This window comes from Camponotus vicinus, unplaced genomic scaffold, assembly GCF_025532165.1.
Source record: "Camponotus vicinus isolate PSW18456_S1 unplaced genomic scaffold, iyCamVici1.0 SCAF_13, whole genome shotgun sequence".
Classification (NCBI taxonomy): Eukaryota; Metazoa; Arthropoda; class Insecta; order Hymenoptera; family Formicidae; genus Camponotus; species Camponotus vicinus.
The window spans coordinates 3,281,628-3,309,526 of NW_028141949.1; the positions used below are offsets into that span (position 1 = coordinate 3,281,628).

General features: G+C 39.1%; 5 protein-coding genes across 17 annotated transcripts in view; 2 read left to right on the forward strand and 3 right to left on the reverse strand.

Moving 5' to 3' along the window:
- The window catches only part of Crtc (CREB-regulated transcription coactivator), a 36,141-nt gene extending 34,517 nt beyond the window's left edge, over window positions 1-1,624 (reverse strand). For 9 of the 12 annotated variants that reach the window (XM_083087229.1, XM_083087234.1, XM_083087232.1 and 6 more), the window contains exon 1: window positions 1,201-1,623. In XM_083087229.1, the coding sequence (XP_082943355.1) occupies window positions 1,201-1,314 (114 nt within the window). In that variant the 5' untranslated portion in view covers window positions 1,315-1,623. Of the gene's footprint in view, window positions 1-1,200 lie in introns of all 12 variants that reach the window. The other 3 variants (XM_083087228.1, XM_083087233.1, XM_083087237.1) reach the window with 2 other exon arrangements.
- A 146-nt stretch (window positions 1,625-1,770) lies between these two features.
- LOC145964462 (mucosa-associated lymphoid tissue lymphoma translocation protein 1) lies at window positions 1,771-5,621 on the forward strand. Of its 2 annotated transcripts, XM_083087241.1 has the most exons (11): window positions 1,774-2,477; window positions 2,570-2,733; window positions 2,824-3,010; window positions 3,075-3,342; window positions 3,406-3,498; window positions 3,671-3,896; window positions 3,963-4,146; window positions 4,235-4,449; window positions 4,531-4,629; window positions 4,723-4,994; window positions 5,066-5,621. In XM_083087241.1, the coding sequence occupies exons 1-11, from the start codon at window positions 2,341-2,343 to the stop codon at window positions 5,168-5,170; spliced, it is 1,950 nt and encodes a 649-aa protein (XP_082943367.1). In that variant the 5' UTR covers window positions 1,774-2,340; the 3' UTR covers window positions 5,171-5,621. The 2 variants fall into 2 exon arrangements, with proteins under 2 accessions (XP_082943368.1, XP_082943367.1); XM_083087242.1 differs by lacking the exon at window positions 3,406-3,498 and having other exon boundaries at window positions 1,771-2,477.
- Window positions 5,241-6,549, reverse strand: LOC145964466 (m-AAA protease-interacting protein 1, mitochondrial). The gene is made up of 3 exons (XM_083087245.1): window positions 5,944-6,549; window positions 5,664-5,853; window positions 5,241-5,584 (listed from the first exon to the last, which is right to left on the reverse strand). The coding sequence occupies exons 1-3, from the start codon at window positions 6,280-6,282 to the stop codon at window positions 5,376-5,378; spliced, it is 738 nt and encodes a 245-aa protein (XP_082943371.1). The 5' UTR covers window positions 6,283-6,549; the 3' UTR covers window positions 5,241-5,375.
- Window positions 6,550-6,749: 200 nt separating this feature from the next.
- Window positions 6,750-8,254, forward strand: Mrpl24 (mitochondrial ribosomal protein L24). The gene is made up of 5 exons (XM_083087244.1): window positions 6,750-6,997; window positions 7,142-7,324; window positions 7,445-7,647; window positions 7,746-7,932; window positions 8,081-8,254. The coding sequence occupies exons 1-5, from the start codon at window positions 6,902-6,904 to the stop codon at window positions 8,165-8,167; spliced, it is 756 nt and encodes a 251-aa protein (XP_082943370.1). The 5' UTR covers window positions 6,750-6,901; the 3' UTR covers window positions 8,168-8,254.
- Bbg (PDZ domain-containing protein big bang) overlaps window positions 8,080-27,899 on the reverse strand; it is a 39,486-nt gene continuing 19,666 nt past the window's right edge. Inside the window, exons 6-11 of the mRNA XM_083087224.1 lie at window positions 22,433-22,507; window positions 15,673-16,323; window positions 14,517-15,451; window positions 11,743-14,257; window positions 11,438-11,593; window positions 8,080-11,309 (exon numbers count right to left, since the gene is read on the reverse strand). Coding sequence (XP_082943350.1) covers window positions 11,140-11,309; window positions 11,438-11,593; window positions 11,743-14,257; window positions 14,517-15,451; window positions 15,673-16,323; window positions 22,433-22,507 — 4,502 coding nt within the window. The 3' untranslated portion in view covers window positions 8,080-11,139. The remainder of the gene's footprint in view (window positions 11,310-11,437; window positions 11,594-11,742; window positions 14,258-14,516; window positions 15,452-15,672; window positions 16,324-22,432; window positions 22,508-27,899) is intronic.

The following is a 27,899-nucleotide window of genomic DNA, read 5'->3' on the forward strand; positions in this document are numbered from 1 at the left end:
GTGTAACGGCGTGTCCAAATATTGGAAAATTTTTACGTGCAAAATCCAATTTGGTCTCTCGTTCACTCGGGCAGATTTTTGCGCAAGAACACTCGGAGATCTCGTATCAAATAATCCCGATGCGCCATGTTTTTATCTTTTTGGCGCGATTGGAGAACGCTCCCCGGTGCCCCATTTTAACCGCGCGCTCGGAGGTACACTCGAGGACGCTAAATGCATCGACCCAACCTCGCCGACGCTCTCATTGAAAATACTTGGAGGGCCGCCGGCGCTAGCGAGAGAAAGAGAGCGGAATGTTTACACGCGCATCGAAACGTATCGAACGCACTTTAATCGAACGTCATATTGTTTCGAAAAACATGTGTAGTTTCTATTGTTTTTTTTTCTTCGTCGAATCCGGGAGAAGGGCTCCCGGGGAACGGCAGAAAAATAGAAAAAAAAAATGCAAAGCGATCGAAATAAAATAATGAAAAAAATAAATTCTGACACAACTCTTTCTCTCTCTCTTTCATTCGCCGAGTAGAATGTAGCACGAACGATCGATTGTTCGCGCATGTTAAAACGTATGAATTTCAAGCGGCACATTGATTAGCGCGCGGGATAATCGGACGATAATTGATTCGTCGCGTTTAATCGCGCACTCCGCGACCTACCCGTCGCAGGTGCGCGATGTCGGATCGTCGCGTGCGTCTCGCGAGCGAGAAGCGCGTCGCGCGACAAAGTTCGCGCGACGTACACGCATACATATATGTATATATCCGAGCGCGTATATGCATCGCTCGCGATGCACACGCATGCCGATACGCGGCCGCGCGCGCGATGCACTTGCGGCGCATATATAGCACGCATGCACGCACACGCACACACACACACACATACGCAACGGAACACGCGCGCGACTCGACTCGCTCGCTCGACCCGGCTCACACACGCACACGCTCGCACGTATCCGCGCGGAGAGAGAAACGCGACAACGCGTAGTAAACGAGAAAAGAGATGGAACACGGATTAGAACGGGAGGACGGATACGCGGCGTACGGCGTAGATAGGGGAGGAGGGGGCCTGCGGGTGGAAAGGGGGAGAGGGGGGGAAGACACACTCGTTGTTTACGTTCTAACATCTGAGCCGAGGGAGGTGCACGGACGGGTCACGACATCGACCCTTTCGCGCGCGCCAAAAGACCTACTGGTGTTTCCTTACTCTGCTCGTGACGTCCGAAACCTCCTTCATGATCGCCTCGAACGCCGCCGAGTCCTGCGCCTCCTTCTGGTTCAGCAGCGCGATCTTTTCACTGAATTTCCGTGGGTTCGCCATGATGGCTCGCGGCACTAGTTTTTCGCGGACACTCGCGGAACCCGGAGCACCCACCACCACCGCCACCACCACCACCGACCGACCAACCACCACCACCACTACCACGCTACCCACTAAGCAACAGCACCCGATCGCTACCCTCGTCGGCGCTTCGTTCTCTCTTACACAGTTTCCCTTTTTTTTTTTATTCTCACTCGGTCGTCCTACCGCGACGATTCCACTCGCGGAATCTCGCACGGACGATAATTCGCGACACGCGTAAACCGCTGCGTGCGTCTTCTCGATGGCACTGGTTAACACTGATACGCAAGATCATGCGGCGCAGCGCGCCACGCGCATCGCGCAGGCGCGGGCGACTTTGCGAGCCGATTGGTCGCGATTGTACCCCACGATGCGGCCGCATCCGCAAAGGGGAAAGCCCTAGTAAATTTTAGCGACATTAAATTTCCTAGTCGCCTATCCTTTGCACCGTGATTGCGGGTTTAGGGAGAATTTAGTTATCTTTAGCGTGAAATTGGCCAATCGAATGTTTGATAAAGGATGCGTGATTTGTTGATTTTTCTTGCGCATATGCGTCTACGCAAGTTTCGAAATTCTTGTCATTTCGTTCTATTTATCGATGCACGTGACTTTCATATATATATACGGTAGTCTCTTTTTACGCATCTCTTAAAACAATACATACATATGTGTGTATATTATATGTATATGATGTGTGTGTGTATGTAAGAAAGTATATATATCTTCAAATATGTATCGTGTTTTGAAAACTTTCATGAAATATTTCTATATTTTCACCTAAATTCTTCAAAAAAGGAATCAAAATAAATACAATACAAAATATATAATATACGATATGTCCAATTCTAGTTTTCCTCCTTTCCTCAAGAATAATGCATATTGTGCAACAAGTAGCATCATTTGACAGATCCAGGAAAATCGTACGACGTCAATGAGATTATAATTTAATTTTTTTATTTGTGCGAAAATAAGAAATAGACTACATCGTACCTACGTTAAGAAAGAATGGCAAGAATCGACGAAAATATGTCTTTGGAACATATTCCATTAGCAATATACAACGAATTAGTTGATGAATTGAATAAGAATTCGAATTGGCAAGTGTTGGCGTGTTGTGTAGCCGAACAACTTGGATATCAATGGTAATGAGTAAACATTTGGATAACGATTGTGATAAATAATTCACATAAATCAAATGTGTATTATTTATAGTTTTTTATACATTTATATGTAGGAATGCATGGCTTCAATCCTTAGAACAGAATATAAGTATGACAAAAACAGCTGCAGACAATCTGTTGTTTGAATTAAATATAAAAATGTGTACAGTTGGTATATTGTGTACATTACTTAGAGATTGTGAACTTGGTAGCGTTTTGTCTGTTTTACATCATCCAGGTAATAATAATTGTAATATATATTTTCTTTAATTACCTCAAAATTTATAATTTTTTACTTGCAATATAATTTTCAATGTATCATTGTTAGAACCAGCAATAATTGTCAAACATCCATCTGATGGTATGGAATGCAATTCCTTAGAAATATCCTTTGGTCAACATCTTTGTCTTTCTTGCAAAGCTACTGGCATACCACCTCCGAGTTATCAATGGTGTCATAATAATATCGAGCTACAGAAGCAACAGAGTCATGAACTGGATATTGTTATAAATAGGTAAAAGTATTGCCAAACATAAGTATATAAGAGTAAATTAATTATTATGTTTAATTATTTACAGCTGTGATCAAGCTGGAGAATATAATTGTAAAATTTTACAAACAGCTAAAGATGAAGAGACAGTAAATTCTGTACTGCTAACAAAATCAGTTTTTGTAAATATATCTCGCATGCCTGTATTTATACAGCAACAACCACCTTCTTTCTTAGAGATTAAAGAAGGTGAGGATTTTATAATCAAATGTATAGCGCATGGTCATCCCAAACCATGTTACCAATGGTTCAGAGATAATACAAGGCTAGAGGGAGAAACGTCAAATGTTTTGCATGTAAGTACGTATAATATTAACATTAGAGAGTTCTGTTTTTCATAACAAAGAATACTATTCTAGATAAAACAATTTAGTTCCAAGTATGAGGGAAAGTATTACTGTTACATAAATAATGGTGTGAATGAAGTGATTACTCAAAAAAGTTATATAATGGTAAAGATTTTATAATTATTCACTACTTTATATTATAGAGGAATCTTATATAAATATTAAATTATTATTATTATTGTGTGTCAAAACTTGCTATTAAAAAAAATTATATATACATGAAATTGCAAGAAATTAAAAAATATTTTAAAATTGTTAATATATATAATATTCATAGATGGATCTTCCTCGTGAAAAAGCAATTGCAAAGATAGCTTTAATCATTGCAAATGATAATTATGGCAATCACAAATGTTTAGAGACTCCTAAAAATGATGCTGCAAAAATTGGTAATCTATTGAAAGACATAGGTTTTAAAGTAATCTGCTTTATAAATTTATCACGCGAAGAGATGAAGAATGCTATAAAAGTATTTAGTCAAGTTTTAACAGAAGGAGTCTATGGTAAGTTGTTACAAATATGTTGTAAAAAATATATATATTGTACTTATTAAAATTTAATATCAATAGGATTGTTTTACTATGCTGGGCATGGTTTCAAAATGCAGGAAAGTTACATGCTTGCTGTTGATGCACCAACACATTACTTGAGAACAAATGCAATTTGTGAGAGTGAATTATTGGCTATATTATTACAAAATGATCCTGCTCTTTTAGTAACAATATTAGACATGTGTCAAACTGTACCACCAAAGTAAGTTAAAAATTTAAAAATAAGCAAATTAATAATTAAGTACAATTAGGTATTTAAAAATGTGTTATAAAAAATTCTTGTTTTCCAGAGAATGTAATCCTCATATTCATAATGAAGTACCAAAAATTGAAGAATACAAGAGTAGGAAAAATCTTCGAAATTTAGTTCAAGCATACTCCACATCTAGTCATCGTCCTAGTTATGAAAGAACAAGTAGCAAATATGGATTATATGCAATCCATTTAAGCAAATATATCAGTAAAAATATTCCAATCACAAAAGTATTTGAAGAAGTAGGAAAATGTAAGACAGAAAATTTATACATTTAAGACATGTATAGTCCCTATATCTCTTAATAATAATTTTGTTAATTTGTGTTTACAGCAATAGATAAACAGTTAAAGGGAACAGAGCGTAATCAAATTCCAATGTTTGCATTAACCATTACTAAACCCTTCCGTCTTACTGATGCAATATACAAAGGTAATTATAAAATTAGATAAAATCCTATGCCTTCTCTCTCTCTTAAGAAATAAGTATTTTTAATTTATTGTATATTATATGATATTGTTGCAGGAAATTCATCACCTATGCTAAATAAATTGAATAAGTTAATAGCCTTTTCAAATAAATCTTTTGAAATATGCTTTAAGAGAACTGGTATTACTGCCAAGTGTACAATCTCGTTATTTATGGAGCCTTATTTAAATGTAATCAAAGTTTCAGTACATAACTTGGAAGATCTAGAAGTGAATTTTTTTAACTCTGAAGATGTAACGCCGAATAATTTGTTTCAAGATAAGAATTCCAAAAATGAATGTTGGATACATAATCCACAAAAATGTCAGGTACAGTGTATATATAAATTTTATTATTTATGAAGTAGATATATGAGCATTAATATTGTAAAATATTTCAGGGTTTAATTATATCTATTTCAAAAAATGGAACTCACATTGATGTAATAAGGGAGCATGTTGAAAATTATATTCCACTGATACTGAAAAGCATCAATAATAACTAACATATGTGTATAATAACTAATATATATATATATATATATATATATATATGAAAAGATGGTATAGTATACATAAGTTTATACACTTGATGTTTTATTAAAAAATATATGAGATGTGACCAGTACTTGTAATTTTCCAACACCAACAGTAATTAGCTAAATAGATTAACATAAATTTTTATTTCAAACTATATATTTTGCAATATTTCTATGATACAGTGTAATGATTTACAAAAGTTGCAATCCACGGACCCCCAATATTATTTATATACTTACGGGTGAATGTATAATTACATACTAAGTGTCTTGTCGATGTAGTGAAATCTATGAGTCCACTCATCATCATTTTATTTTTCTTCTCAGCAAGACCTTGGATGTAATGACAAATTGTTGTGATTTTAATGGAATGCTCCTCACCTGTGTGAGAGAAAATATATATTTGAGAGAAATTATATTTCTGAGAATCTAATATCATAATTTAATAAATAGTTCCTACCAACTGTAGCATCAATATCAGATAACATATAAAACAACATGTCATCTTTATTTACTGCAATTAATTGTCTTTGATTAGGACTAAGCGTCTCAATCTTTGCTCTTAAAATCTCTATCATATTTTCTGTTACAAGGCCTTGTAAAGAATCATAATCTTTATTTGTTAAAGCTTTAGATATTATTGTTGTTGCCTAAAAATGTGCGATAATAATATACTTATTAATATGTAAACAATAGTTTTTCACAATTGTTTTCATTCAGATCAGTTAAGAAAATCATACATGTTTGGCTCCTTTAAGAAATTCAGCTATGTCAAATTCTTTATCTATATATGGAGCGATCCTAAGGGCTGATAAATAGAGAAGCTTCAATGGTGTTAAAAGAGATGGTACGTGTGCAGGAGCCTGGTCTACAAGCATAGGTAACGAGATCTCCGATTCGGTGCTGTAAATTCTACAGGAAGCAAAATTTGGGAGCGATGTAGACAGTAGATCAGATTCATTGCAATATCGCGGGACCTTTGTCCTCGTTTTGTTTCTATAAGTAACACATGCGGTAAATCGTCGTAGATTGTACGGCACACTTCTCCTAATTGCCGGGATTAACATTGCAACTTGCATAAGATCGTGCAAAAATCCTCTAAATCGGACATCAAAACCGGAGCGCGAGATATTTTTCTAACCTATTTTCTATATAGCATTAATGTCACTCTTACTCATAATAACGTCAGAGTCACTTAAAATTCTTTACAAAGCACCACTCTATTAATGATATTAAACATTGTTTATGTACATTATGCACAGTATTTCTCGTAAAATTATTTTATTCTTTAACAATTATTCTTAAAGATTTTTATAGTTGCCGCCAATTGAAGATAAGCTAAAAAAAGTAGTCGTTACAAGTTTGTTCGTTTTAGCGACTTTTAGCATTAAGCTAATATTACACATATTACAGAAAGTTTGTTGAATATTTCGATTAATTATAATTAATAATTAAAATTTTATCTCTAATAATTATTAGAGAACAAATTTCTAAAATCTTCATAAATATATGCCTAAATATTTGTCATTGCACGAGTCGCGCATCATAATTAAATTTTTTCTCTGACAAATGCTTTGACATAACCGAGTACAGAGATTGGCATTTTGCAGGCACTTATATAAAGATAATACGCAAAAACGTATATACTTATACTCTGAATAAAAAAATTTTGAAGGGGAATTAAAAGAAGAAGCAGATATGAGATTAACGTCTACTTTATTAAGACACGTGGGAGAATGGTCAAAGAAATATTCAAATTTACCAGACAGTTATATACAACGGGCTATGGCACAGGTATACATAATTATCTATAATAATTGTTTAGAAAAAGATGCATGTTATTCTTATAATACATAACACTCTCTTTACTGTTTTTTCTACATACCTCATCTTATTCTTCATGAATTTTTTAATATTATTGATAAAAACTATAATTAGGTTTATTGGAGAACACCTCGTAAGCCAAATTATTTGCCACGTACGATTGAAAGGAAAAATTTTCGTTTCTCCATATTTCGTCCATGGACTAATCAATTTCATCGTGATAATAGGCCTGGTAAGAGACACAAGTTCATTCACGTCGAGCCTATTAAGGATTGGAGTTTCTTTAGAGGTGATAGGGTATGTAAATTTACTTGGAAAACATTAATACTTTAATAAAATAAATAATTAATAATATTATATTTATCAATGCAACTTGTGGCATTATATATATAATTGTGTTCATACTTTTCTATATAGGTAGAAATTTTAGTAGGGAAAGATAAAGGAAAGCAAGGGATCGTAAAAGATATCTATCAAGAAAGGAATTGGATAATTGTGGAAGGACTTAATACAAAACTGAAATGTATTATGAAAGACAAAGACTATCCTGGTACATATATACAGGAGGAACAACCATTATTAGTAACTTCACAGGTGCAATTAGTTGACCCTTCAGACATGTGAGTATAATTTATTCAAAGAATTCATTTTATATATGAAAATATGGCCAAAGTATATTATAATATTTTATAACATAATATAAATTAAATCATTGTAGGCAAGGAACTCAAATAGAATGGCGATATAAAGAAGATGGCCAAAAAGTTCGCATATCTCTGAGAACTGGTAGAATAATTCCTATGCCTGTCACGAGTGAAGAAACAGTAGATTATAAATCTCCGAAGTTATATAGAGAGCAACCCAAAGATACAATTAAAGCCGATGCAGAAAAAGTAACTTTTATGGTATGTAATGTATATTTAAAAAATGTTGCAACAATTTAAAATATTATATATATAATTTTACTTTTTCATCTATATGAATTACATACAAAGATATACTATAATACATAATATAAATGATATAAAATAAATATATCTTTTATATTTGTAGCCATCATTAAAGACTTTTGAAATGGATATCATGGACGAAATGGGTATTAAAGAGGATCGTATTCAGAAAAGCTCTTATTGGTATTAATCATTGTTATATACAATTTTCTGTTATTAGTTTCTCCACACAATTACAATTTTTAATAAATATATTAAGTAAGTGAAAGAATCAGAATACATAGTCATTCTTTTAATATGATTAAAACATAAAATTCTTATATTACAATCTTTTTGAATGAAAAAATTGCTTTTGTGGAATATTTTATTAACATACTGATAGAAAATAAATTTTTTATATGATAATTTCAATATCTTCTTTCATAGTATCGAAAAATTGTATATCTTTGTAAAAGCTATATTATAGTATCGTTGTTTTGCAATTTCTTATATAGGAAATATTAAATGCAATAAGAAAAGAAATATTCATAATATTAAACAATAAAAAGCGAACAATTCAATACTTTATATAACAAATTTACATTGGATTAAAATATGTAATATTAGTGTTTCGATCAATAACGTTTGACGCTAAATCATGTCACACATATCACAGCACAAATTTTGACAACTGCAAATTCCTAAAAAGTTCAGCTCAGTTCTCTCTCATATTACGTTTAGATATTCCAATACATACTTTTATATTAATATCTGTTATGTTATATATGACACACTCTTTTCCTCCTTAATTTTACGCATTTATAACTCTGATTATAATTGAAATTAAATTAACGATTCATCAAACGTCAATTTCAACATTGTTAGAAATTTGTAGCCATAAACGCGCGCATGTAAGAATATAAAAGAACAGAGTGATATTTTAGGAATCGAAACCTGAGAGAGATGATAGAATTAGACCCAACGTTTACAAAACATTGTTTTAATATTTAATTTAATTTAATTTTAATATTTAATTTGTTTTAACTTAATATTTAAAGTAAAATTCTACTTATTAAATTTAACATTTAAAATAAAATTCGATTGAAAATGTTTACCAAATTATATGTTTTAATATTTAAATTTAAATAAAAGGACAGAGAATATATATATACATACACGCATATTTCGCGTGTGCGATAGATTTGAAAATATAATTTTAAATCCGCCGCGCGCTGTAGAGATTCCACTCTATTAGTTCGTAGTTCATGACTGCGATTTAACGGCTAACTTCAGTTTGAAAGACAGTGTTAAACGCGCTTTTACGCGAAGTGTCGTGGAGTTTTTTTCGAGTGTTCTCAGGCTTCGAATTTCTCATCGAAATCGGTACATCGTACACTTCGTCCTACTATATTCTTAAGAAAGATACAACAGGACCGAGAATCAAGTTTGGGGAAGAAATAAAGCGTTACGACGGATCTCTTTCTCAACAAGACCGTCCGTTTCCCCCTGCTTCGTCTCGGATCTTTCAAAGTCCTCGTCCGAAGTAAGTATTCGATCCTGTTATATTTTTGTTATAACGTCTACGATTAACCGTACGAAATGCTGCGCGCATTTTATTCGTTAAAGCTAATTTCGTTGATCGATCTACACAAATGTTGCAAACAAAACGGTATTATTTTATCCGATATCTCCATATAAATCGCATCGCTATCAGTGCGTAACTTCATTAGACACTCCTGACGTACGCTTTTTCTCACACCGTTTTTCAACGAAAATTATACATTGAAAAATTACGAGAAATTACGATCTCTCGATTATAAATTCCAGCAGCAATTAGCTATTTCTTTAATATAATGCATTCAAAGTTAACTGATTACATTACTGATAGCTGCGAGAAAAAGGGCAATTAAAGATAGTTAAAATGCCTTTGTAGCACAAAAAAATACCTATTCGTATTATACGTGATCTTATTGTATTAAGAGTTAGAAAACACTGAAACAAACATAAATCTCTTGTATTATTACTCGATTCTATTAAATGGCGCGTCAGTTTTGCGCGCCATTTTGTATTTATACGATATATATACTACCGTTTCGTATTCTAAAGTAAATCAACAGGAACCACACTATAGTAATGCATCGGGGTGGCTACTCGACGGGTCGGCTAATCGACATTAAACAAATAGGCGATCTACAATCAGGCTCATACTTTAATTACTTAATCGGTTATCATTTGCTTGTCGCAAACTCTCTTAACTCGAACTATTACTGCACGGCCGGCACTATTAAAAATCAATGTCGTACGAATCGACATTGTTCTAAACAATTAATTGACAACACCTATCTATTTCGTTCCATTAATATTACGATTCTTTTTGCATATGGCATGCATCATGTAGGAATTCTCTCTCTTATGTTTTGTTATCAAAGTATACTATATTAATAATACGCTTTCTATCCTTGCTTTTTGACAAAATCTCCAATGCAACTATAAATGTAATAAATTCAACAAATTATATTCAACGTCTAATCAATGCGATTATTATGAGTGCAACTATTTTGAATTGTCGAAATTGAAAATTAGGCTTTTTCTTCCATGAAAAATTCCATTTTATAAAAATATATCCTTATGTGTTTCTCAACTATATTGTATTATATTGCAAATTTATACTTAATGTTTAGAAAATACACTTTTATTGCTATTTACATATAAAACTGAATCTGCTAAAAGTGTAATTTCTATGAGGCATCCAATCAAGACAAAATAAATTAGCAAATTCTACAAGTTCGCTATTTTCTATCTTTTTTTTTTGTTAATTAATAACTCGTCCATTCTAAATTTATAATATATAATTATGTAACTGTATTAGAATAGCAAATCTATAATATATATCCAATAATTTAAACGCCTCAGAAATATCGTGAACAACTTTTTCTGTAGAAATCGCAGATAATAATTTCTTATTTTGTTTAGAAAGCAGTATTATTTAAATTTACAAGCTCGATAAAATAATTCTCACGTAATATTAATGCAGTTATATATATAGAATATCTCGAACAAAAAATTATCACGCCTTATATATTAAGCCCGTTATGCCCCGTTATTTAACAAGTATCGAAAATTTATCCAGTCGCTTGGTTGGCACATTTCTGCACTCCCGTTTCCGTCGGGATTCCTTACTTTTCACGAGGATTTGGTGGCAGGATGCCTGACTAGGAGATTTACTTCACCGTCGTGTAGCTTCTTCATCAAAGACCACGCTTCTATCCTCGACATTCGCGTTACATCGTTACCGTTTACTTCGAGTAATTGGTCCCCTGCTTTTAATGCACCTGTCTTCTCGGCAGCACCTCCTACGATAAGAAGAATGAAGCTAAGATTTAACAATTTCTACTATTTATCTCTATTATCTCGTTACAATAATTGTTGTCTCTTATTATCATAATTATAAATGTATAAAAAATATCCAGGTAAAATTTACCGGTGAATATCTTCTTGATAATCAGAGGTCTGTCCCCGAGGGGACTATCCCTGCCGCCTTCCAGACTAAATCCCAAACCAGCTCCACCCTTGTAGACTGCCACAGTCGACGGCGGTCCCCACGCTGTGTTCTCCACATTTCCATTCGTCTCTAACCCTGAGAAAATTCTTTTATTTATATTGATTCTATTATTGTTAAAACAGTTCAAATTCAGTCAATCTTAGCTTGCATCGGTTGATTTGAAAGAGAGAGAACATAATAATATTCCAGAAAAAGAACATAATAATAATATGCATTTTCTCTACCTTCGACGATGGTTTCGACACTCGCGGTCCGTGACCTCAGCTTACAGCTGTCTTCTATTCTAGCCCTCGACACAACCAACACGACCTCCGATCTCGGTTGCTTCAACACTGTCATGCTCTCCCTATGAGTGAGACTTCGCGTGCTCCTGCCGTTTATACTGAGAATTCTGTCGCCCCTTTGCACTCGGCCGTCCTTGTCTGCGATAGAGTGCGTCAGTACCCGATGAACCGTGATCTCCTTCACCTCGCAATCCACGCCGCCAGCCAAAGTGATGCCGACGCTGCCGGTCGGATTTTCCTTATGAAGCAGAACGACTACGACGTCGTGCACGCCACGCGTCTCTTCTAAACTCGCCTCCTCCACGAGCTGCGCTAATTCTTGTTGCGAGATCAAGCTAGTACTACTGGCCAACGAGCTGATACTGCCGAATTGCTCGCCATAGCACCTGTCGACATCCGTTTCCGTCCCGATGTTCTCGTCCACACTGCTATCTAGGCTTGGGAATCGATTATGAGAGCTGCCGGCGCACTGTTGCGACTGGCTATGCACAGGACTCGCGTCCAGGGCTCTCTTCATATCTGTAACGCTAGCACTGCGTCGATTCAAACCGCGAGACGTCGGAATCTTCGATGTCGTTGTGTTTCTTATTCTCTCGACATTTTGCGACATTTCCTCACCGCTGTCGATATTTCTAGCTTTTCCCAAAGTGGGAATCTTTGAAACGAAAGGCTTATCTTCCGACCAGGATTCATTCGACGTAGTAGAACCTCTTCTACAGTATCGACCTTCCTTCGAATCCCAAGTAGACTTCGTCAGCGAACTTGTGCCGTTCTTCTCGATTCTCGACTCCGTACTTTCCGCGCGAAGTAACTTTGAGTCTGCTTTAGTAGCTAATATGTCTTCTAGGCTCATCTGACTTTTTGACCTACCGAAAGTTCCTTCGTTGACGTGTATAGCTGATCTAGAACGGCTCTTTGTTGTTAAGATCGTTAAGAGATCGTTTTGATCTTCCGTGTTTCTTTTGGGACTTACACTCATTCTGCTTTGTGACTTTGATGTTTCCGTTCCAGCAACTTTTGCTTCGCTTATTGTGATTTTGCTCTTTGAAGGCAAACCGCCATTTAGTGTTGAATTAACAGGTTCGTCAAACATGGAACCATGATTTTTTCTTGCTGTATGAATTACAGGCGATGTTTCCAAAGTTTGAGTAACGATGGAAGGACTTTTATCATATTTGTTGTTTGATTTTTCTTCCATGGCTCGCTCGATAGTCTTCGCTCCTGCTCGAACCCACATTTTAAGATCGTTTGATGGCTCTAGCATTTCGGGTTTCGGTGGTCTAATAGCCGGCGGCGGTAGCATGCTTCTTTTAGGTGGCAGCTTTAGTTCTTCTTCCTTCTTTTGAAAGAATTCCTCATCCTTAGCGAATCGATCTGCAACCTCTATGTAAGCTATCTTGATTTCTTGTTTGCTCGCAGAATCATTCCCCGAATCATTGATTGATGGACGAACAGTATTGCTGTTCTCGATAGCAATGTCCTCGTCGTCCGAGAATTTTCGCTGGATTAACGGCGATCCGTTCAGATCTCTTCCGCTCCGGCATCTGGCGCTTGCCAGAATATTCTTTCGATTTATGGCTTCCACGCTTTGCGGCTTCAGTACTCTTCGGGATAGAGACTCGGCGCTAGCCTGAGATCCAGATGTCAATGTCGAGGATGTGCTGCAATTCGTATCAGTGCTGTTCGATCGTTTCAGCTGACGCTGAGGGATCTGTGAATTTCTCGAAAAGAACTCGTTCGGCTGAGGCGATCGCGGATTCGAACCGCCACTACTGCTGGACGATGATCTCTCAGTCAAGCATGTCCGTTCATTGAGAAGGCCTATTCTGCCGAATTGATCTTTATCGGATTCACTAATTGGATCTTTAACATCTCGCGACACCGAAGTTCTATTTAAACTGTCCACGATCAAAGGTCGACGTTGGTAATTCAGTTCCGTGGAAATGTAAGATCTTTCCGAAGAGATGGTGGATCTTTCCGATGGTGCCGGAGACATCGGCGGACTAAAGCCGCGAGATATACTACTCTGAGAACTGCTTACGGCTGAATCGTTGTCAGAATCGTCATAATCCAAGCGAGCCTTCCTTTGCACCATCCTCGGTCTGTTACGTGAACCATCCGGCGAGCTGGTCGTCGAGGCGAACTCGAAACTATAATCACTTCTCGTCGGGCTGCAGATACTCTCCAGACTTTTCGGTGGTTCCGAAAATGTGGACGTGGTTGATGGAGAGCTTTTGATCGAATTATTACCGTTTATCGAGGAAGAACTCGTCGTCACAGATGTACCGTATACCGTGAGAGATTTTCTCTTGAAAGCTGGAGAATACTTGGAGTGTATCTGTGGCGCCGGCATCTTGAAGGATGTTGTCGCTTTCAAGGGCTGGCTTGCCGTGCTAGCGTTGCTGGCCAAGGAACTTTGAGACCCCCACTTGTCTTGAATGTTTGCCTTTGGTATCTGAAAAAAGATACAATACGTTATTTTGCACGTTGCTGCCGCAAAAAAATAAAACATATTCGAATGTAATTTGTAATGGACTTTCCAAATTAGAAAGTAATTAATTTCATGACCATATCGTAAAATATAAGGATTAATTTTGTAAAAAAACTAATCAATATATATATATAAAATATTCCATATATTGAAATTTATATACTCTATATAATTTATATAATTATATATAATTATATTGTACTTTAATAGCTTTAAATCTTACCTGATGTAATAATATCGAATCGCGTGACTTGATTTCTGGTAGATCGACAATGGGCTGATCTATCGGCACGGCATCTTTCTCCGGTATAACTAGACCACGTAGTTTCGATATCGATCTCCGCCTCTGCTCGATCAACTGATTCAAACTGCTTCTTCTCGCGTCATCTCCAGGTCGCCTAAACGTAGATGCCAGAGAGTTCGTTCTCGCGATTTGTGAGGTTGAATCTGCTGTCGGAGGATTTCGATCTTGCACAAAGGACATCGAGCCCGAGAAACTGGTAGCTCGTATCAATGAAGGCGCACTCGTCGTCTTCACTGAATTACTAGCATCGTTAAAAGAACTGATGGTTTTACCGATACTCGGATACGTGGCATTCGACAAGTTGTTATTTTCGGCACAATAATTCTTTGTCGTCGTATTTGAAAAAATCTGCTTGTCGTACGGACTGGACGGTGATGTAACTTTCGGTGGAACAACTGGCAGTATCTTTGGAACGCGCATAGTTTGCGTAATAGGGCTCAATAAAGCAGGCTGAGCAGGCAAACTGGGTGTCTTTTGACTATATTTCTTCGCGGAATCGTGCCCTGTCGATGCTCTGGCCGAATCGGTGAGATCGAAAGAGCTTTGCGTCCTGTCGACGAGGAAAGGCGACCGATCCTTCTGCCCGCTGTTCTTATCGTCGCAGCAAACGTCCTCGGAGGACTTGTACTTGGAAAGACGTTTGCCGTTGCTCGTGACTGCCGCGGCTGTCATGGCATTGGGGAACAAGGGCACGTCGAGGTTGCTTTGCGACGAAAACATGGCGATTTTATCTCGGACGGATCGCTCGGACTTGTCGTCCTGTCTCCAGAGATCACCGTTTAGAGAAAATTTTCTCTGCGGCGATTCCATCGTAGAAACGTTTCTGGCGTGCATTTGCTCCAGTTTAGGCGGACCTAAGTAATAAGATATATTTTTATAAAAAGTATAAAAAATCAGAATGATATAAAAATGTGTCACATGTTTCAAGGATAATTTCGAAAGGAAAATTAATTTTGTCGAAATATTAATGTCGAATCTAATAACACGATTGTGTAATTGTGATATGACAGCGCTGCTTGTCGGAGAAAAAGTAAACGGGGACAGGGAGAGGTTTAATTCGAAGCAAAATGAGTACCTGTCAATGGTAGAGGCGGTGGGATATCGACGGGCGTGTCCTTTTCCACGTGGCTTGGCAACTCCTCAATCGTCATCGCGTCCTTGTGATAATATCCGGCGATCTCCATCTTCTTCTCGCTCATTATTGAATTGCCATTTGTCGTTTGGCAAGAATAAAGAGGACTTCCCGCGACAGTAGGAGCGTTTCTCTTCGCGACATCTTCCGAAGTGTTATAGGATGATTTTCTCTCCTCATTAAAAATCTCGGAGGACTTGGCGTTATCCTGACACGCGTTATCCGCAATAGCCTTAGCTCCTATCTCCGGCCGGACGTTCTCTGTATTCGTCGAAGCGCTTTTGTTTATATCTTGCCTCACGTTTTCAGGATTCGTCAACGTCATCTTGCTATCGGACAGAATAATGCTCCTCGAACCGACAACATTGCTGTCGTTCGCGAGCATCTTAAATGACTCGCCGGTACGGAACGTCTCGTTCTCGTTGCACAATTCGCCATTCGTGGCTATTGTCGCTGTCGTCCTTGTCGCGGCAATGTATCTGTTGTACGGTGGCTGACTATTGCTAAATTCTTGGTACGCTGCTGGAAATTCGTCCCCGTCCGGGGGCAGGCGTTGGCCGCCTCCACAGTTCTCCATCTTACCATTTACCGTATCTGCAATATTTTCAAATACATTCGAGATCAAATTTTGAGCCTTTAAAGACTTCGATAACAAATAATATATTTTAATATTTATCATAGATTTTTGAATGATGAAAAATAATTTATTAAGTAGAAATAAGAAACGTAAAAATTTCTTATGTGTTTTTTTCCTAAGGATGATAACGAATGAAAGAGATAACGAAATTTTATGATTGTTGTCCCCGTTACGCATTTGACAAGCTATCGTTTGTATAGAATGTCTGTTTCGGTCTCTGATAAGGTAGTGGATTCAAGGTGAAACAGATGGGATTTGAACAACACTATCCGCAATCAAATGGATTTACATGAAAGATTCGAAAATATTTTGTTCGGGACGCAATATCATTATATTCGTCTGATGAAAAAAAAACTTATTACGCGCAAGAATTTTCCAGGTTATTCCTAGATATTACTTTTCTCTATTTTCCTTATAATGCTTATATCATGTCTTGAGAATTTTCTCAGGAAAGAAGTGCATCGGCGAAAATATTTGCACCATTAAAGAGCGAACGTGCAAACTACTTGAATGATTCATCGCGCGTATATCGACACATTACACATCGCGATGAGTGGTGTATTGTCGTTCAAAAAATATGACATCATCTCTTCGATTTTTCATATTCCTAATCTGATGAAGCGCAGGCGCAAAATTTCGCGACTTTTCACGTTCGTCGAAGAAAATTCGACAAATATTTTAAAGAGTTCGGAATCTTACGGAATCTCCTTTGATAACTTCATATTATATATTATTCGCAACAATTTTAAAAAAAAGATAATTTTTATCTTATCGATTCCCTTTTTTATTAAAATTTATTCCGAATTACACGTTCTACTCGGGCCACCGTATTTATAAGAAATTCAAATAATTCCAAGGATTTTCCGTACATTTTAACGCGCTTTTACTGATAAAATATTTGCATATATGTTATCTATTTTAAATAGAGATATGTAAAATCGAGCGCGGTATGCGATATTTTTAATGGCGTGAATATCAAAGTCGCGTAAAGACTCGATTTGAATTCTCGTCATATTTGCGCGAAAGAGATTCTTCTATGCCATTTTTTTCCTCGCAAGTCTCATCGACTCGTAATGTTGCGTCGCAGCGTTAAACGCTCGCATGTATACCGCGAAATCTCCGACTAACTTTAATTCACAGTTAATAAAGCGCGCCGCGCGCGAGCGCTAACTCCTGCTGATTAACATTCCTGGCATAGCTCGGCGCAACGTAACTAATCACCGATACGTGCACAGATGCAACTTTTGCGCTACCCGACGATTTCCTATGCGTGTCTGTATGCATGCATGTATGTATGCATGTATGTACGTACGTGCGCGTGTCCAGACGATCGCACCATATTTGTACCGGTAACAGGGACACCGCGCGTAAACGTGTGCGTGAATGCCTGAATTTTGCACGCATTGTGTACGTGTGTACGTAAGTACTCTGTCACGGATGTGCAATCCATCCGATGCATATAATTAGAAATTTGCATTCTTAATTGGAAACGCTAGTTACGGCAATCCGGACACGATATTCAATTATGCAAGTATTCGGTAAATATAGCGCGAGTTTTCGATGATAGAGAGGTAATAGTAATGGTATAAAATAACATATTGAGATTGAATTTTTTCGATTGAAATGAAATTAAATTGCTTCTTACACTATCTCGATGCGATAAAGATGATAGAAAGCGATCGCGCAAGTGTCACGAATATCGTTTCACATTTCCATCTGTATTTGGCAAATATTTGACTGCAAACACGTGATGAAGTCATAATTATATTATCATAATTATCGCGTCGAAAAGCGACATATAAATTGAGTTCATTTACTATTTTTTTAAATATTTTAATTTTTAATTAAATTATTAAATTATATTTTTAATTAAATTTTGAAAAATTGTTATTCTGACAAACTAGAAAATAAATATACATGGGATCAAGACTGGAGAGCGCGTTCTCCGCTCGCTAGTGCATCGAGTTAAAGATGTTGCCGGTCGAAAACAGACTTCTTACAAGATATAATATACCTGATTATATACGGCTCACGTATACAACGTCCACGGAATTCATCGGAGGAGAGGTTGTTCCGTCGTACAACCACTTTGTGCGAGCGTTAAGCCGGCAGGCGATTAATTTTAATCATCAAAAGGTACATAACTCAAGTCGCAGTCTCAACGGCGAACTTTCACGCGATAGAGACTCATTGCGCGCGTTTTGCGCGTTTGACCGGTTCTCGGAAGAACGTTGATGTATCGCCGGCAGATGAGTGGAAACAACTTGGGGCGCAAGTTCGTACCGGCAAGAAGGCTGTCGTAAGACTGGGCGACATTGCTCGCGTCGAGGCCAGCTTCCGCGAGGTTGGCGCTTTCGCGATACAAGAGAAGGGATAGACTCGCATTCGCCTGGATAGCGCGCGCGGCCTGCGCTTTTAGCTCTTTGACAATTGCGCTTCTTTCGCGGATATTATGACGTGCGAGAAATCAGTATGCGTTCATTCTTCATCCTCGATCCTCGCCTTTCCCTCCTAATTTCTCTCTTAGCGCGTCATTAAAATAATATCCAGCATGACGATATTTATCTCTAATCGATCGGGAGACGATCGCGAAACACCTGTAAGAGAGTCATGAATTAGCTATTACACGATGAACACTCGATGACGATTTCTCCGGACATCTATGCATATAATGTCGTCCAGGCTAAGGATCCGTGAGTCAATTAATCTCGCAGAATGTGTCAAACGCAATCGTTTGCTCTCTCGTCGGGAAGAAGTCGTAGGACCGGAAGATCTATGCCGGACTGGATTATACCGCTATGCGATATAATCGATTCTAGAGATGAATTCACAAGTTTGTCATGCCAAGTTACGTCGCCTCCTAATTCCGTAGGCGATGATATATATATGTGATTCATCGATTTATCGGGGCGGAAGAATCTATACCGAGTCATACGTCGAGATCAGATTAACTAGAATAAAAAATGTATTACTTATGAGCGATCAAGAGAGTAGACATTGAGAAACGAATATAAAATATTGTTCGCTTTTTTTCAAATACTAAACATAAGCTGCAAATTTTGGAAAAATTTTGCAATATTTGCCATTGGTTTTGCAAAGCGATTTTTTGGATATTCCTTTTTTCAAATATTCGATAAATTACATTGTAATTGAAAAAATATTCGAAAAGCACGAATCAAGGAATCAATATTCAAGCTGCACACGCGTTATTTTATATATCATAATTAAAATTAATATTCTCATGATGCATGCTTATCTCGATGCTACACCTGTATAATGATAATAGTGATTATTCTATACAAATTGCAGCCGTAAATTACGTTATTATGCATGTGGTTTTCGAATGCGAGATTGCGTCTGTCGCAATGGCCGGCGATGGCCGGCTCTCTTTGTTCGAATACTGTTTTGGGAAAGAAAGGAGGCAAAATCAATGCCGCAACGTCGCTAAAAAGACACATTTTGTCCTTGGATCGCGCGAGCGAACACTCAATGTACGCCGAAGGTGAAGAGAGCCAAAGTAAAGAAAGAAATGCGATTTATTAATTGTTATTTTTGTCCTCCCTAATATAGCGGTCTCGCTCTTTTCGCCTCATCATCATCATCATCATCATCCCGGAACCGTGCGACGCTCGTGTCATTAAATGTGTCGGCGACGCGAAGCAACGCGTTTAGCGATAAGTCCGCGCGTTACAGCGTGGATGATCGATTTTCAGGTACCGAATGAAGCGCGACGCGTCCTTCGTCCCGCGATTCTCCGGAGAAACACGTGTTAGAAACGCGTGAATATTTTACGGAGGCTGCGAGAGGCTCATAATACTTGTGTATTTCTTTACAAAATGTTAGCTCGCGATTTCGCGTCTCATTTTTGAAAAACGATTCTCCTTTAGCGACTCGATAACTCGAATAAAATACGTGGCATTTAATATATCGAACGCGTTTTATCTCGATCTTTAGCCTCTACTTACATTTCGTTACGTAACTTGTTACAAATTCTTATCTCGATAGCGAAAAGCTATTCTTATCAAGAGCAATTTCACGATTCGCGGCTACTCACTTTGTCCGGTAAAGTTCCCGTTTCCGCGATTTTTCGCATGCACGGTCTTTCTCGACGTTTAACGGCCGCAAAGTTATCCGAGAAATTCAAGGAAACGGCAGCTTTGATGTAATAACCGTGCAAATATTAGATAATCCGTGCCGAAAGGCCGTGTCGCCAAACTCCGATAAAGGGACGCGATTCTCGCGGCGATTGCGAAACGTTCGATTCGGTAATCTTCACATGTCTGATTCATAAAGCGTGTTACATCATCTCTCTTTCTACTTTTTTTTTCACGTGGATGGCATCACGCTGGTGATCGCGGACGGCGAAAAGATCCTAAAATGACGCGGCTCGCGTTACATCGGCCAGCATCCATTTATCACGTTTAGCTTCTGACACTCTTGCGCGGAAGAGGAGGTCGTATCGTACGAAAGGTCCATTTAACGTCTCTCGAGCGGATTAATTCCCACATTTCGTGAGAGGAGTGAACGTACCGAAATTTCCTCGCTTAAATGCTTTATGCCTCTTATCGAAAGCATGAGAAATCGGCATCGGAATTTCGAGAGAGCGTCCTCTTTTCGTTAGATCTAAATCCTGCAGTTCCTGAAATCGATCTGAAAAACGGATACGTCGCACATATTTTCGTCGTTGGAAGAATGACATTTCGCGGACAGAAGAAATCTGCATCGCAATCGCGATTAAAATCCACTCGCAATCAATTAGTCTATTTACAGTCGAGTCGCGGATCGTAAAATCCCGGCAAAAGGCCGGCGAGTTTCGCGAGATCATCCGACGCTCAGTCGGCAGCGCATTTTTGCCACGCACCGGCTAGACAGCGCGAATATTCCCCGTTCAGAAATAAGATTCCAGAATGCGGAAACATCGGCATTAAACGCAGCGGTTCGATGCGTACGTGCTTCGAGAGGCCGATGACGCTTACCTCGCTTCTACCTCGGTGCCTTCGTGGGAAGCGGACATTGCAAAACGAGCAGCGAATCGCGAGAATCTTATTCGATATTCAATTAAGTTTTTTTACGGAAAAATAAAAACGAAAAAAGACCGGTAGCGCGGTCGCGTTCGTTGCACCCAGGGTATTCGCGGAACTATCGGCACGGGAGAAAAAAATAAACGTGCCGAGGATGCGCGCGAAAGCGACGATCTCCATAAATCTGTCATTATAACGTGTTAATAAGCGTCCTTAAATTCATGTCCATAAATTCGGAATAATTCGGATATAATTAAGATTCGCGCCTCAATTTCCTATCGCCTCGCGATTCTTTTTTCATCGCATCGTCGCGTCTTTATTCCTAATCAATCGGCATTTTAACGACGTCGTCGATTACTCGAGTCAGATGTATATCATAAATTTTAAACGTCTCCTTCTGCGTCCCGATTAAAAAACCGAAGGACGACCGGCACGATCGGCATAACTCGCTGTCGTTTTACGAGGCAACGCGAGGTGTTCGTTACGGGTGTCTCGAGCTCGAGCTCGAGTTCGTGACACGTCAGGAGGATCTCAATGTGAAGTTCGAGCGAGGGCGAATTCCTGCGGACTTTCACCGTAGCCGAAGGACGGGCGGCGATCGATGCAAACCGCGAGAGGTATTCGACTCGAGCGCTGCTTAAACGCTATTGTTAGCAAGATCGGCGTCGATCTGACCACGCTACATCGCGCTGACATTTTCGATTCATTTCGCGAACGAGCGCCTCTGACACGCGACCCCGGAATTATCGTTTACCTCACAATGAACACCGTCTACGGTCCACCGCACATAAACGCAAATACTATTGTCGAAATCGCCGAGTCATACCTTAATATCTCCGCGCGAGGTAAGATCGCTCGGGAAAGTAATATACCGATCTTAGACGTTAGAGTTTTTGTCGATTCTGTTTTATTGTTCGCCGATCGCGCGGAAAAATCACCTGTTTTTGCGATCTATAATGTCCGCTTACGAAATATGCGTTTCGCCATCTACGGATATTTATAGATATTTTATATCGATCTCTTTAATAATCTATCTTTTCCTTACTTTTGCTCGGTTTCTTGCTGCCCTCCTCCGTGTACTCTGCAATCTCGCTCATGTGGTCCACTTCGTCATCTCGCGCTGTAACAATGCGTGTGCTTTTGTTTATTATATACGGTGTAAACAAACGATAGTACGAAAGAGAATATGCGATTCTTTTTTACTCTGGGGCAAATCATGTTAAAATGAAATTAAAAATATGTATATAATAATTCATATTGGAATCACGCGAAATTACATTTTTATTATTATACATGATTGCATGCGTGTTTTTCTGCGATTATGCAGTCGACAGGGAACTATGCTACGGGTGACATTTCAATTGAGAAAAGTTAACGGCGGGCGGCGCAGGGGGAGTCCCACGAAACAAGAGACATGCACAAAGAGGCCACTGATAATGAATCGAGATAATAGTTCGCTGTCAGTCGACACAGCTGCACCGTTGACTCCAGTTGACCCACGCTTATTAAACGTCAAATACACCATCGAGCAACGCGCGCGCAAAGTCACTATAAAAAATATCTTTTTCAAGTACGATACGCACGAGTTCGCAAAATTCCTTTTTTCCGACATTTCGATATTTTCATCCTCCCACAATATTCTTCCAATATATCGCATAATCTTATAATTGTTAATATTTATAATTATCAATCTAATAATATATCTTATAATTGTTAATATTTATCATTATTAATATAATAATATATATCTTATAATTGTTGATCTCGTGTAACTGATGTAAAACTCTCGTCGAAATCACCCGAGATCTATGATCTTCGCGTGTCAGGATGATTGCAGTCGTGAAAAACTTGATCGAAGAAACGTGAGTGAAGGAAAAACTCTTCTCTTGGCTTCCTTTTTATTACATTGTATCGATGATGCATGGCATTCTTGGTGAACACTAGATTGCAAGGCAGATTAGTCGTGTGATCTTAGTTGTTTTACGTCTTCTCTTGCATCGCGTTTGATTTTTTTCTGCGTTTTCTCGGAATTTTACTCAAATTTTCCTTCCCAATATCTGTATGCGAATTTCTGCCGTAAAGAACACACGCTTATCGCGAGAAATTTTCTTTAAGAATTTCGTTCTTTCAAAATCGAGAAGATTAAAACCTAAGTATGTATTGAAAATCAGAGATCTTTCCAATGAATATTTAGATAATTGTTCAAGTTTGCTGAAAAATTTCAACTCGAAAATGAGAATATGATCTTCGCAATATTCTATGTATTTTAAAATATTCCGTTTTTCTGAATTAACAAACAAATTTAAAAATTAAAAGAAAAGGAGAAGAGAAAAATTAGAGAGAAAGAGAGCGAGCGAGCGAAAAAGAGAAAACTGACTGCAAAGCTCAGCGAGCTAAGAAAGGCAGATGCACGGAAACTGACCGAGAGAGAAGGAGAGAGGCAGAAGAAAGAAGGAGCGAGAGAGCTCGAGAGCTGTAACAAGGAGTCGAAAAAGAGAAAAGGGAGCAACGAAAAATAAGAAGAGTGGTTCTCCTCTTCGGTCCGAGAGGTTGGGAGCGGGTGGCCTTGAGCAGGTCATCACCTCCGGCTGCGGTGGTGAAGCTGCCTGCGCTGGACCATCTTAACTTCTTCTTCTTCTTCTTCTTCCTCTTCTTCTTCTTCCTTGAACCGTCCTCGCCATCTCCCATCTCCGTCTCCTCTGTTCGCCAACCTCTTGCCCTCTTCCCCGCGTTCATCTCTCGCTCCATCCTCGCTCTTTCTCTCGCATCCTATCCGGCTCGGCGGAGTTACTTTGTCACTCCCTCTTTCTCTCTCTCTCTTTCCTGTCCGTTCTCTCGTTCTCTCCCTTTCCCGCTTTAGATGCTCTTTACACTTTCCTAAAGGCCTTCGCTCTCTCGGCCGCAGAAACAATCTGTTCGTGCTAACTCCGCTTCGATCGAGCGGGCTCTCGACAGCGGAGAACGCGCTAACATCGTTGGTAGTCAAGGGGGCCTGTCGTACCTTTCCTTTTTCTAACTTGAAAGATGCACGAGACATTGTACATGATCGAAGAAACTTCCTTCGGAGAAAGTATAATAATTGAGAAATGTCATTAGGGGATTAGATCTTTCCTCTTGGAGAGCTGTCCAAGTATATACATCGTTCGCGCGATTCTATTTAATCTATTAGAGGAGAGAATCAGTATCGGTATCTGTAGCAATATATATACAATGTCGTTACTTTCATTATCGCACGTGGCCACAAAGACCATAAACGATCGGACCTGTTGACGGCAGGTTCCGTGATTCCGTGTTTCCGCGCCGGAGAAGAAGGATCACGCAAATTGCGTTTGACAAACTGGATCGGTCGGGATAGTTACCGCCTTCTCGCGAGCGTAATGATTGGCGCGTGGCTACAGCGGAGCACGTAAGGAACCGGACGTTGCACGTGCATCGATTCTGACAAGCAATAGCGCAGACCGCGAGAGATATTTTTCAGGATTTCTGACCTCGCGGATATAAAGTTGTAACGTCCGAGATGCATTTTACGAAACGGTTTAACGCGCGTGCTTCGCGTCTAGCTCGGTGATCGAGAAGCGCTCTCTCTCTCTCTCTCTCTCTCTCTTTTTCTTTCTCTTTCTCTCTATGAGAGTCGTGTGTTATTTTCTTCGTAGGTGCAACATTCCGACACTCACTTCTCACGCTCGTCGAAAGTGCAGTCGGCGCGCCGAGCCGCGCGCCGCAAATTGCCGGGCGTGACGAGGATTTCGTGTCGTTTCCGAGGGAAAGGATCACGCAAATTGGATTTGACATAGCGGTTGATCGGTGATAGACCCACCCTTTCCAGGACGTAATGATTGGCGCGTGGCCGTGCGGCCACGCACATGACGCGAGCGCGAATACAGCGGATTTCGCACGTACAGATTCTATTTTCGATCCCTCTCTCGTATTTTATTATCGTAGAGGAAATTACGAACGTCCGAGATCACTGATTTGTCATGTGTACAACGTTGCTTAAATTGATTTAATAAAATGCGGTCGAGTATCTTCCTCGTTTTATTTTCGTTCGTATCTAACAATAAGATATGAGGCTTGTTCCGATAAGATGGTGAGCGATAAATTTCCTACGATCATAGTCAGCGGTCAGGAATTTTGTTTCTATCAAACAAGTAAAAAAAAAGGATCGATGTCCGCGTTGCAAATCGTATACGAGAGAAGACGAGAGTCTGATAATATTAGCCTTTCGGTGCTGCCGCACGAAACAATGAACACGGAGGACCCGGATCGGTGCGCGGACTTAAGTGAATGAGGAAGATAAACATAATAATTATGGCAAATTGAGGCCTGCCACTGAAAACGGCATTGTGGCAAACAGAAAGAGGAGAGGCGAGAGAAAGAAACGGGCGGGCCGCGACGTGTATCGGTGAAATAAAGTATCGCGTTTAACGTACTTGGAATGCCGACGAGATAGCGTGGGTGAAATTATCGGCAATCGCGTTTGCGAACTTATAACTCGTGGTATGGACCGCGAAGAAACGTAAATTTTACGAACATTATTAATGACAGATTTCATTATCGGGGAATTATCTTTATCGGAGATTTTTTTTTTTTTTCAAGAAAATTGTACTCATTAAATTATCGATCCGAGAGCTGTGCGTCTTTCAGCTTTCTCGCGCTTTTCTCGGCGCGGTTTTAGCTCTCGCGATACGAAACCGCAATAAGAGCAACCAGACGAAATCGCTGTAACATATGCTCGGCCGGAAGTACGGTACTACTCGCTGCGTGGGTCGGTATTCTCAGACGATACTATAAATTGCTCTAATCTCGCGAGCGGTAATAGGCGTATCCACTCTCGCGGCCGCGATGTGTTGGTGAGGTGAGAGAAGACGCGTTGTGCATATAGCAAAAGGACGTGTGCTTATCGGCGCTTTTAAATAACTTCTCGCCAACGAGCGTCGAATTTTACGTCGTGATTTTTCACAGGCCTCGGCAATCTGCGTCGGAGAAATTTCCTCTAATACTTGACCGATTAATTTCTAAAAAAAGAATGTTTTTTATCAAACCTCGAGAATGTGTGAAAAAATTAATATTATAAGAAAATGCTTAAGAAAATATTTCATTCTTAATATTCTGAAAAAAGAAAATATTCTAATTAAATATCTAATATTCTAATTAAATATTCTTCTCACAAATATGTTTTTATGCTGTAACTATTTTCTAAAGAGAGCGTTACAAATTGAGAAAGTATCTCCATATTGTATGCATTGGTTTGAGGGGGAGATGCCTTAGAGCGGTATTCTATTTCTGGCCTCTCGCTCCGTTCTAAAGACACCGTAATGAATGTACGCGATCGAAGGGTGCATCGATTTCGATCGAGTAACGACCTCGACCTAGTGAATTACGCGTTGCACATATTTGGGAATTTAGCCCCGCGGCTGCGGCTGATCCAGCCTCTCACGCTTGCGACCGAGCGATGGAATTTGCTTTCGGCCGATCGCTTTCGCGTCACGAGGGCCGGTTTTCGCGGCCGCGACGCCGCAGGCTACCCGCCCTTTTTAGACCCGAAAAAAATGATCTCGAGTAAAAATAACCGGCGAAATTTGCCGAGAAAAAAAAAAGGATTGTTCGAGCTCGAGACGCTTCTTACCTTTGACAGCGCGCGTTTAGGGAAGAGACAAAGTTACGCTACAAAGCGTATTATTTAAATTATACGTCTTCCTCTCGTTCTAGCGTATATATTTATCCTTTTTTTTTACCTGACGATAAGTAGAGAAACCGTAAACGATGTATCTCTACGAGAAGAACGGACGTGCGCGCAGGACCTCTCTTCTGCGCGATGATCTTCCGCCATCGCGAATACCTCTGTGCACGTGTATCTCTCGATACACGCGATGTACGAGGCGCGCTGTTAGCGTAATAATAAACTCTCTTGAACGCCGCACGACGTGGTACGCCTAACAGAATGTATCTTACGAGTCACAGTGACTGACTACTTGGCGCCTGCATCGATAAACCAACCCCGGACCCCGACCCTCTCGCGCGCACGTTTAATAGCGTACACGTTCGCGTACGCTGACACTAGAGACGCGGACGATGAATGAGCTAATTGTGCTTTCTGCGATGAGCCGGGTCTCCTTTATCTCTTTTCCGCCGCCAATGACGTATATACTTGTCGGCTATCGCTCGAGAGCGCGATATCGAAAGGGTGACGTTTGTCTTGAATAATCGATAATCGACATCCAGAGAAATATATTGAGAGTTATTCGCGCTCTCTAAATGTATCTCTCCGATAGACGTATTATTTTAAAGATATACGGATACCGCGAAATATTTATATCGACCTTTCTCAAATAACTCGCAGATTTCCTGAAGAATCCAAAATGGAAACGTTCCATTTTTGGAGCAATTTTAGAAATTACTAAGCACGTCCCGCGGATTTATTTGAGAACGACTGAAGCTAAACGTGATCTCTGAAAGAAAAAAAAATGAACGAATGGCATCGACAAATATTTTCAGGCAGGTGTAGTCCATCC